Genomic DNA, 12,212 nt, shown 5'->3' with positions numbered 1-12,212 from the left:
AACTTCCAGCTAATCCTCGAACCGAATTCATCGATTGATCGATCGCAGGTAACATCCCAACAACTAAGTTATGGAAGCACCTCGCTCCAAGTGAGTGTGCACCTCTCATGCGTCAACACCCAAGAGAAATACAAAATCCATAACCATAACCTTGCCTATAATGGTGGTGGTACATATAAGGAGAAGTTTGGGAGGGCGAAGGGAGGTGAGGGGACGGAAGGGCAGATTGGTAGCGTCCTGAGTGAAAGATCGGGGGGTGCTCTAGAGGGAGCCAAGAGGTGTCTAGGAGGGTTCTAAGCGAGCCTTGGGCCATGAAGGGTTTCAAAGGGTTGACACTGGTCATCAAATTCACCTTCCAAAGGCCCTTGGATTGGCCTACTAGTCCCCCACCTAGATCTAAATGAGTTGGAGTCAATTCTTGTGCAATGATGCGTCGGATGTGTCGGCTCTTTTTGGGGGCCCTACTCTAAGTGTGAAGCACAGCTCTCTGAGGCTAAAGCTATAACCTACTCCTAGCATTGCTCCATGGAGGTCCACTCAATTTGTCTCATGCTAGCTGTCATCTGTTGGTCCTCCTTGCATTCTCTTCTTCTTGTGATTTTGTATCAGTATCCACACTTGGCCTAAGAGAAGTGCATATGGATTAGGTTTTGGGGAATAAAGCTATGGGGGAAGGCTTGGGGTCCATGCATCTACTATCATCAATGTCATGTGAGACCTCCAATCTCCACTCGTTGACCAATCTCCTTGCCATTGAGGATCTCTAGCATAATCATTGAAGGAAGAGTGGATGGTTGAACTTGTGGCACCTCCTCATGCATAAGGATTCATGACTATATGAAAGTGGGCACTAATTGATCGAAGCTTACTTCTAGCCTCTTGTGGAAAACTTGGGAGCCTCAAGGTGGTGGGAAACCTAGGCATATCAGTGTCTAGTTTTCATGTCGTTTACTATGAAAACAGCTAGCATGGAATGAAGAAAACAAGCTGTGAACATAACTAAATCTGGTTCCTTTTGAGTTCGGTCTCTATAAAGTCGGAGCAAGATACTCCATGCTTGTAGATGGTTATGTGATTGATGTGGTCATGTGCCAGTGCTGGGCTCGCTTGAAAAAGTAGCAATGATCCACAACGAGACGGGAGTGTTGGGATATGTGTGATCAAGGGCTTGCTAGGTGCATGTGTGCATCCACTAGTAGTCACATGGTTGTATGTGTGTGTGTGTGTAGAAGAGGCACACTTAGTGCCATAGACCATGGCACAGGTGATGATGTAATGCAAAGGCCCCCACCATAGTTGCATTTGTACACGTACGGACCTTTTTTCTGTATGTGTTCCGTACGGCCATACGTACGGATTTTCGTACGTGACTTGGGGGGGGGGGTTCGGGATCCGTACCTTATAGTTTGATTTGGCTCCTATTTTCTAATCCGTACGACATGTTTGTGAAGGCTCCGAATCCCAAGAAAGGCCGTACGTCCCTGAACCGACTCTCCCGCCTGCACACTGACCTTGCTTCCTCAAGAGCCTATTTAGGCAGCCCTTTGCCCTCTTCTTCAGCACCTTGCTGCCCTCTGTTTAGGCAGCCCTTTGCCCTCTTCTTCAGCACCTTGCTGCCCTCTATTTAGGCAGCCCTTTGCCCTCTTCTCAAGAGCCTATTTAGACAGCCCTTTGCCCTCTTCTTCAGTCCCGACTCCTGACTCCCCTCAGCCCTTCAAACTCGAGTTTGTGCAGCCTCTACTTGCTTTGGAGGTGAGTGGTCACCGTACAGTTGCAGCCCGCAGCCTGCCTCTACGCTCTACTTGCTCCAAGCATCAAGGTAATTGCAATGGCTGCTCTCTTTTCCCGTTTTGCAACAAGTGCTCTCTCTTTAGTTGATGCCATATAATAGGGCAGCCTGCAAGGGCTTCAAGCCCTCTTTGGAAATTGTTCCTTTGCCCAATGCCTTGGCTCTTGTTTGCCCTCTTTTGCAAATTTGTAGCTTGCAGATCTGCAAATGGGAAGACAAAAAGGACCAGAATGGGAATTTGTAGAGGCCTTAAAGCCTTTAGGGAAGGGCCAATACACTTGTAAATGTAAATATTGCCCTCATTCATGGGATGGAGGACCGACCCGTATAAGGGCACATTTTCTTGGGCTCACAGGCTTGGGGGTTGACAAGTGTACCACTCCTCCCGAAAATGTGAAAGATACTTGTCGAAGATTGCAAGCAAAGGCGGCCCTGAAAATTGCTGCAAAACAACTTGTTGAAGATGTGGCTGATTTGGGAGATGCCTCAGTGAGTGGTACTGCAAGTGGAAATGCATTTGTCAGTGCATATGAGCCAAAGCAAAAGAAGCAGAAGATGTCAAAGGGAGCCTTGGCCAAGGCATGGTAGTCACAGGCACGGAAGGATGCATACATTGCTTTCCGTCGTTTTTTCTTTGTAGAGGATATTCCTCATTGGAAGGTGAGGAGCCCTTATTTTTTGGAGATGGTTCATGCCATTGGCTAAGTTGGGCCTACCTTCAAGCCTCCATCCCACAATGTTTTGCGCACAACAGAGCTAACTAATGAAGCAGTATGCATAGATCAAGCGATGCTACAGTTCTGGGATAAGTGGAAAAAATATCGCTGCACCATAACTTGTGATGGCTGGTCTGACACTCGGCGCCGGCCTATAATCAATATCATGGTCTCATGCATATTTGGTTCAGCCTTCTTGAAGTCCGTGGACACAAGTGGGTAGTATAAGTCAGGGGAGTACATCTTTGGGATACTGAAAGATGCCATTCTTGATGTTGGGGCTGAAAATGTGGTGCAGGTGTGTATGGACAATGCATCTAACTGTGTGCGGGTAGGAGAATTGGTGGAGGAAGAGTGGCCTCACATTTTCTATACTAGATGCACATGCCATTGCCTTGACCTCTTGTTTGAGGGCATTGGAAAGCTTGCATGGGTGAAGCTAGTGTTGGTACATGCTAACATGATTGTGACATTTGTTACCTGGAAACACACCGTGGTAGCAATGTATATAAATTCAGCAAGAAGGAATTGGTGAAGCCATCACAAACATGGTTTGCTTACATGTTTATCATGTTAGCAAACTTGTTGGATGAGAGGGTATACAATGGATTGCGCCACATGGTTGTCAGTGATGAGTATTGCAAGAAGAAGGTGTCACGCACTGTGAAAGCACAATAGGTGTCTTCTATTATATTGGGTGCTTCATTTTGGCAAGATGCAAGACTCATTGTGAAGCTTTGTGCACCTATTTTGAAGATCCTTCGCCTAGTTGATAGGGAAGGGGCTACCATGGGACTTGTATATGAACTCACTGATTGGATGGTCGAGAAGATGGCAACTATTGATGGGATTGAATCCTCAAAGCTGGCTGATGTTAGAGCCTTGTGTGTTGACAGGTGGGATATGATGTGTTCTCCATTGCATGCGGCAGCTTTTGTTCTCCATCCTATTTGGAGAGAGAAAAATCCAAATAGTGACAAGGAGGTGCACGATGGGTGGATGGATGCCAGAGAGCGGTGCACCAAGTATGATGTTGACAGCCAAGTCACCTTATGTGATGAGTTGGATATTTACAAATCCATGTCAGGCACATTTGCTCGTGCGATTGCAAAGGATGAAAAGAGAATGCACCAAGGGATGAAATGGTGGGAGACATTTGGGGCTCACACACCCAATTTGCAGCGGTTAGCTCTTCGAGTGCTCTCGCAAGGCACATGTGCTTCTCATTGTGAGAGGCACATTCTCTCTTATCCATACTAAAAGAAGGAATGGGCTGCTTCCAAAGAATACCGAGAAATTAGTATACATCCATACTAATTTGCGTCTCATTTCCAAAATCAAGGAAAGGGGATTTGAGAAGATAGAAGTGACCTTAGAAATGATCAACAAGGAGAAGGATGATGATAGGCTGCTAGCGAGGCAAGCAGATACAGAGGGAGAAGACATTGCAGCCCCTATTGTTACACTTACAGGAACGATGGATGTTGCTGCAGCTTCAAGCAGCTCTAGTCTTTTGGAGTTCCATGGCGAGGCAGATGAGGATGATAGTGATGAGGAGGAGGAGGAGGGTGCGGGCATTGATGCAGATGATGATGAGGATGAGGATGAGCAAGAGGATGAGGATAAAGATGCAGCTTGAGGCTTGAGCCTCATCGGTTGTGAATTGTCATGCATGCTTTATTTCCGGGCTGTGGCACACTGGCAGCCTTTTCTAAGTTCTTTATGATGTTTTTCCTTTCATGTTTTGGTGTAGTTACTAGTACCTACTTCCTTTGATCATGATGTTTTGGTGTAGTATTGATGATTGATCTATGATCTATGATTCCATCATTTGACACTATGTATCAAAATCTAGAATCCAGATGACTACGGTCTCTGGAGGCTGGAGTTTTTCATGAATGATGAATCACGACTCATGAGTGATGACTTTAAAATTAATACAAGTTTCAAGTTTCAGTTTAATACCTCTATGTCAATTTAATGTGTACAATGATCAATGATCAATCTATATTTTTCTGAAATTTTTTGGGTAAAATTAGGGTCACGTATGTTTCAGCTCCAGGGGCTGAACCATACTCCAGTCATACTTCCGTACTTGTATGACGTATGCGTATGGTAAAGTATGGAAAAAACTATGGCCCCCACATATGGCCCCCACATAGGGTTGCCTATGATTGTGGAGTTCCTATGATTTAGGAATTACCTCCTTTGATGTAGGAGAGGTGCCATTGATTTAGGCCACCCTCTCTCTCATTCTATAAAAGAGAGGACTTCCTCTCAACTCAATGGAACATTTTGCCATTTAGTTCCTACACCCTCTTCCATGATGTCCTCCTTCACTACCACTTTCTAACATTTGGTATCAGAGCCTCCTTGAGTCCCTAGCCCATTGTAGCTTCAATATGCCACCTCATCATCTTCTTCTCCACCCTTCACCTTCTTCTTCATTTCTGCCCTCTTTCTCTCGAGATTTTGCTTAGCTCCGTTCTCCTCCATTAAGCGACCATTTCCATAGCTCTTTGAGCTGAAGTATCCTCTACTTGGGGTGCACCTTTGACACCAAGTATTCTCTGAATTTTCACTTCGTTTGCCCGTGCCGACACAATGATTTTTGTTTATCCCATGATTTGGAGGTCAAGACCAAGGTCATGATCTTTAACAGCTCTCGAGCAAACATGCAACGGAAGCAGTTTACTTTCAGTGGGTCACCAGTTGAGATCGTATCCTCATACACTTACTTGGGGGTCATCTTCTCCGGCCCGATCTTCACGATGAGAACAGCGATGCAGGCCAGACTGAGTAGGGGATACGTCTCACTGGCTCGGCTAGAGAGACAATGCTTCCACTCCCACTCCAGGACCCTCGGACCAAGGCTCTTCTCTTCGACTCCTTGGTCCAACCAGCTGGTACGTATGGCAGCCCTTGCTGGGGACTTGACATGTCACAGATAAAGTGGACACGTGTGGAGTGCTTGCAGATCCTCATGCTCTCACGGATGATCCGGGGGAAACCATCTGTACCACATCACATCATTCAGGCCGAGTTTAGTGCTTCTCCACTCCAGCTAGATGCAGCCTTTCAGACCATCACATATCTACACCGGGTTAGATCATATGGGGACTGCACATCAGGAAGATAGAGGTTGGCATGGTTGGCTCTCGATTCCTCCATGACACTGGCAGCAGAGGGAGATGAGCGATGCTGGTATGCACAGACTCACAGATGGTTTGTGAGACTAGGGTTTCACATCGATAGGATACCTGCTTTTCAGTATTGTATAGATGCCTCTCCGGTACTCCCACCCACCATCCCGATCGGGCCACACAACAACCAGGTTATTCGAGAGGATCTTCTGCAGCTACACACCTTTAGTACCTGGTTGGAGTCGAGGGAGCTTCCAGTGAAGCTGAGTTTCTACAGAGATTACTGTCTTCGTATTTCGGAGGAGGGATTCATCACACCAGTGGGGTACATTGAGTTTCATATGCCCCACTCACTACGGATCTCCATCGGACAGTTTCGGGTATCATCACACTGCCTCTGCGTAGAGAGCGGCATAGCAGAGGGGATCCCTAGGGAGCATCGCATTTGCATATTGTGCGATTGTCAGGAGGTTGAGTTTGAGGAGCACTTTATTTTCAGGTGCCCTGTGTACTACGAGATCCGAGGTCGCTACCACTGCCTCTTCAGAGACAGCTCCGGGCTCCTTTCCAGATTCCTCGCCTACCCAGATCATAGATGTCTCGCAACCTTCATTCACAAGGGGGTCCGACACAGAGAGTACTTACTCAGGTGACGGGGCTTGGCCACATCATCAGACACCTCTCAGATCAGGATCATAGATTTCTTCCCATCAAGTGACATTGATTGTCTAGTCTCTAGCCGCACACGTGACAGGGACCCCCACCCGACAATTGTAGCACGACACACGAGACATCGAGGGGACACACAGATTACTCCGAGGGACCTCCCATCATTGTTTAGACCCGGGATACATCCCACGGGAGTCATGGTGGCTCTGGTCTTGTGTCAAGCCTCATCCAAGAGACCGAGATGCACGGCACCCCTTGAGGGATGCCAACGTCCCATCACTGGCTACGCACCAGCCAAGGTGACACGACATACGGAGGATCTCGCTCCGCTTCAGTCTTTTTTGTTTTCATTGTCATACCCAGATGTATTTGATTATGTATGATGAGACCAGTTGGAGAAGGCGCTACTGTCATGAGCAATTCTGCGCGTTTTTTGGGCAATCCTCCTAAGTGGACAATCTCTGGTATAAGATCTTGGAATGCACATTAAAAGCGCTCTCAGTTATGCTTCATAGAGTTTGAATCAAGCCCTCCAAATTACTCTGTTTTTTACTCGTCAGTTTTGGGCATTTTTGATTGTTGAATGCTTAATGCAAGCTTGGAGATGACTTATTGACATAAAATTATTGGTTAATAATGCCTAGCTCTTGTTCATCTTCCAATGCTTCATATGTGAAAGCAAAGAAGAAGAAACAAGCACCTAGATATGTCAATAGGAACGTAACAAAACTTGTGAAGGAAAAGTCACATAAACCATATTATTATTTTGATGCAAAAAGTTGAGGATTTTTTGCTTTTATGGCTTGCAATATGCACTTTTATGGTTAAGACTCATAAGCCATGAGAGCAGACACTGCCTAAACATAAAGGTAAGACCCTCTCACGGCCACCTTTAAGATAAACAAGTTTAATGGCAAAGGTTTTCACACTTGGCAAATGAAAATCAAATTTAAAGGGAATTTGTGGGACTTGGTCAAGGCAAGGAATCAATCATCTCAAGAAGGTAAATCCACCACAACCAAAGGTAAAGGGAAGGTAAGTGACTCTTCTTCAACTACACCTGCAGATGCTAAAAGGTTAGAGAAAGCTTATGCAATTATTGCATTATTTTTGGGAGATGATTATGTGCATCATATTTCAGATTTGGAATCCCCTTTTGAGGCCAAGCATAAGTTAGATGTGTTATTTGGTGCTAGCTCTCATACTTTTAAGTTGAATTTGAAAATTAAGTTCTTTGAACTTAAGATGGACGGGGACAATGTTGCAGCTCATGTTAATACTTTGAGGAGTCTTATAACACAATTGGCCTCAATTAACTCTCCAGTTACTGAAGATGATGCTATGGCTGTGCTCTTGAAGAGTATGCCTCAAGACTATGATTATGTTGTGACTACCTTGAAGAATCTTTCCCAACCCACATTGGAGGGCATCATCAGTGCTCTACAAGAGGAAGAGAGAAAGAACACTTCAAGAATGGGTGAAGTGCACACACAAGCACTTGCAGTAAAGTTTTCATCAAAGAGCAAGTACAAGGCATGCAAACATTGTGGAAATACTAATCATCTTGGAAAAGATTGCTACAAGATCCATCCTTGCACTTATTGTGGCAAGAACAATCATTCAGAGAGTTTTGCAATGAGAAGAAGAAAAACATGGCAAATCTAGTTGAAGAGAGAACTCCATCAACAAATGAAGAATCAAACTTTGTGGTAGAAGATAAAGACTATACCTTTTGAGCACTTTGTCTTTTGAACTTTATTTATCATCACTTGGTCATATTTTTGAGGTTCTCTTTCTGGAATAGTACTCCAAAAAGAATGTTATGTGTTTTGTCTTTTTTAAAACACCTTTGGTCACCATATGATGTAGGCCATGTGATACGTGTTTGGTCTATCCCATTTTTGTAAACCTTTACCCTTGGGCACCTTTGCTAGCATGAGATTCTAGCCATAGATTTATCCTTGACCACCATGAGATGGCATGTGAAACTATGTGACTAGATGTATCCTTGACATAGCAAGAGGCAAACCCTTGAGGGGGGTATGTTGGGATATGTGTGATCAAGGGCTTGCTAGGTGCATATGTGCGTCCACTAGCAGTTACATGGTTGTCTGTGTGTGTGTGTGTGTGTAGAAGAGGCACACTTAGTGCCATAGACCATGACACAGGTGATGATGTAATGCAAAGGCCCCCACATGGGGTGGTGCCTATGATTGTGGAGTTCCTATGATTTAGGAGTTACCTCTATTGATGTAGGAGAGGTGCCATTGATTTAGGCCACCTCTCTCCTATTCTATAAAAGATAGGACTTCCTCTCAACTCAATGGAACATTTTTCCATTTGGTTCCCACACTCTCTTCCATGATGTTCTCCTTCACTCCCACTTTCCAATAGGGAGTCCCACCATTGCCCTATCCGTAAGCTTGTGGGTTATATGCTCAATCTCCTTTTTATATGGTGGGAGGAAGCAAGCTTGAAGGTAGAGGGAGTGAAGGAAACTGCTGCCATTGAACTTTTTGGCCAAAAGTAAAGAAAGTTTATTAATGTCCATAGGAGACCATAAGTCTATCGGACAACAAAAAACCCCAAGACTAATACATCTGATTAAGGAGGGCACAAGGCAACTCTCAAGGAGTGCAAAGCAACTCCAAGCTATTCAGATTACCGATATTGTAAACTCAAATAAAAGAGATACAATTGGCCATACATCCATTTAAGACTGAGAGTCTTTTGATTTTGATTTAAACTTCTTGATGAGGACTATGCCCTCACGATATAGTGCCTATTTTCCTTTCTTCCTAGCAGCCTTGACCTTCTGTTGCTTGTTGGGTTAGTCAAGTACGTGTAAGTTCTTTGCTATCCAAATCTTAGTATCTTTTAGTTTGTATGATTGAAATAGTCTAAATAGGACTCAAAGGTCATTGTCTTAATATGACTGTTGGGATAAGCTAGAACTCTAACTCATCATGAAGGCAGTGGACGAGAATAGAGAAACCAGTGTCCCATGGGATTTTTTTGTTTGTTTCGGAGGGTGGGGGGGTGGTTTGTTGAAGTGGAAGTGTTGGAAAGGCATGGTGACAAGGTAGAGGCAACAATATGAACAATGAAACTTGTTTATTCATTGAAAGAGTGTCATTATATATACACTAGGTACATCCATAGATTACATCATATGTGAGCTCATTAGTGAGCATCTAGATCCACAATCATCTCCATGAATCCATCAATCACATGCCACCCTCCTAGATTCACGCATTCACACCTACTAACTGATACATCATCAGTCACACCTAACTCAAACATACCTACACACACACACACACACGTGTTCACACACTCACTCATGTGATCACACTTACAACCATAGGCCTTGTAATCCTTGGTATTGACCCCAATACATCAATTTGTTCCATCATACCCCCCCACAAATAGATGACCTCAACCCTAGTAGTACTCCATGGGAAACTTCATGGCTTGCCCACCTCTAGTGACAACACTCGTGATCCCAACTTGGCACTCACTCTAGTTGCATCAGCAGTAGACTCATTTGGGCATCCTCACCCCAACATGATCTCACTTCGACTTTGGTCTCTTCTTTTACAATCGGAAGATTGGACAATGACTGTGCATGGGAAATTCCCATGGGTCTAACAAGGTAAAACTCACATAAGACTAACAATCATTTGAGGGGGACATCCCAGGGTAGAAAACCCTTATTGACCACACACAAAACTCCTAAGTTGAAGATGTGGGAAAATTCCCCCCCTTGATGTTATTGTACTTCGTGTCGATTGCATTGTACTTGGTGATAGTTTGGGTTCTAAAGTAGATGGAAGGGAGAACAAAAACAGGATGCCTAACTAAAGGCTACAAGTCTACTGGCTGGACCGATGAAATTGACATAGGGCTGTTTGGACTCCTACAAACATAAATAGGCCTTTCTCTCTTTGTCTCCTTCATTCCATTCTCTAGGCGTCTTTTGCTGACCAAGTCAAAATTATGTTGCACCACCCCTGATATGGAATTTGGAGGTGTTGGGCACTGTCTTGTTGCTGCTGAGTGGGGTGCACTCATGAGTGGAGGCAAAAGAGTGGCTATACTCAAGTTGGGGATGGAGCCACAAATTGCTAGGTCGGAGCATAATGGGTGAGGATAGAGCAAGGAGCGTTGCACGCATAGTCACCAGAAACGTTTCAAACAATCTGCTAAGACCCGAAGTTTTGTTGGGGTATAGAAAATCAGTGCCAAATATGCCCCCTGATACCCTATAGACACATAAATATGACTTAAAGGGGTTCAAAATAGGCAAAAAATATGAGAATAAAATGAATAGCAGGGTTTTTTGTTTTTGAGGCAAAGCTGCCACGTTTCATTGTCTTTGACACGTTTCAAAACGTCAAAACATTTTAGAATTGATGAAGCACGTTTTTTTGTTACCATGGAACTTGGGCGCCGAACAAGAAGCCCACAAACAGCACCAAGGAAGGGCTGGGGAGAGGGTGGGCTATGGCCTAATGCAGTATATTCATTTGCAGAAATGTTCAATTATTAGTTCTCTAAGAGCAAAGAACAAAGGATGGGGAACCAACTAGGGCTAACCCTGGTTCTGTAAATATAGAGGATGCGGCAATTGTGGTGAACCTATCCAAACATTAGAAAGAAAGTATCAAAGTTACAAATGGTGGGAGTTTGGAATCCATTTGGAAGGAATTAGTTTGTAATGGGGATGTGACTTTAGGATTTCAAGTGCACACTTTGTTTCATTTCGCAAGAAACACATTTAAGAAAGGTAATGTCAATACAACAAATTGTATAGTGTTTGTAATGGTGAGGATTATCATATTGAGTTTGAATCATGCAGATAAAGTTTGGTTTCTTGGTTTATCTCATATAATGGATAACATTCTTGAATATATTTTTGTAGCTCATCTGATTGTTGCGACTCTGCAGATAAAAAAGACAGTGATAATATTCAACTTTCAAAATGATCATCACTAACCTTTTCAAGCAAGATAGGGCATGGGTAATAGGGCCAACAACGATACATCCGGTGGGAGTTTGGAATCCATTTGAAATGGAGATGAGACTTTGGCTTTTGAAGTACACACTTTTTTTCATTTCGCAAGAAACATATTTAAGAAGAGGTAATGCCAATACAGCGAACTGCACAGTGTTTGTAAATGGTGAGGATTTTCATACAGAGTTTGAATCAGTGGGCAAAGTTTGGTTTCTTGGTTAATCACATACAATCTATAACATTCTTGAAAATATTTTTGTAGCTTGTCTGGTTGTGACTGTGCAGATAAAAAAGACAATGCTAATATTCAACTTTCAAAACGATCATCACTAATCTTTTCAAGTGAGATAGGGCATGGGTTTAAGGCCAACAAAGGTGGACTTTGCCAGTGCAAGGGCTTTGGATAGGTCATCATGGATCTTATTGATGGCCAGCCACAATATACATTCAAAGCTGTCCAAAAAACTTGTAGGCTTGCTGGATGGTTGGCTTCGATGGCGTGATACATTTAGAATGCATTTTGCTAAACTCTATAATTTACTTTGTATCACTTTTATGATAGTGTATTCTGAAGAGCAGAGTTCACATACGTTCATTAATCTGTGTATCTTTTGTGCGCGTGTGTTCTTACTTCTATTCGTTGCTTCCTCAAGTTGCAGTTTGATTGAAAGCTGTGGAAATTGATTTCATGATTATCTTTTAGCTGTGCTGCAGGCTTTTAGCGTAGGACGTGCATTGACACAAAAGCTGAAGGAGCTTATTCCTCGGCAACTGTTTAAAATTCCAATCCAGGTGGGTTTAAATTATTGACGTTTTAATTAAGGAGACATTATCCCTTTGACACATAATTCTAGTTCTGATTTAAAACCAGAATTGTA

The 12,212-nt window shown here is 43.6% G+C and overlaps 1 protein-coding gene across 5 annotated transcripts in view; it reads left to right on the top strand.

Moving 5' to 3' along the window:
• Positions 1–12,212, top strand: part of LOC147891500 (Small GTP-binding protein) — a 224,393-nt gene that overhangs the window by 163,912 nt on the left and 48,269 nt on the right. For 3 of the 5 annotated variants that reach the window (XM_087388079.1, XM_087388078.1, XM_087388081.1), the window contains one exon: positions 12,049–12,126. In XM_087388079.1, coding sequence (XP_087244205.1) covers positions 12,049–12,126 — 78 coding nt within the window. Of the gene's footprint in view, positions 1–11,267; positions 11,957–12,037; positions 12,127–12,212 lie in introns of those variants that run through there. The other 2 variants (XR_015542420.1, XM_087388080.1) reach the window with 2 other exon arrangements.

This window comes from Dipteris shenzhenensis, chromosome 17 (genome assembly GCF_047967505.1).
Source record: "Dipteris shenzhenensis isolate YYH24624 ecotype China chromosome 17, Dip_SZ_1.0, whole genome shotgun sequence".
Lineage (NCBI taxonomy): Eukaryota > Viridiplantae > Streptophyta > Polypodiopsida > Gleicheniales > Dipteridaceae > Dipteris > Dipteris shenzhenensis.
The sequence above is the reverse complement of the archived record's forward strand: the minus strand, read 5'-3'. Positions and strand labels throughout refer to the sequence as shown.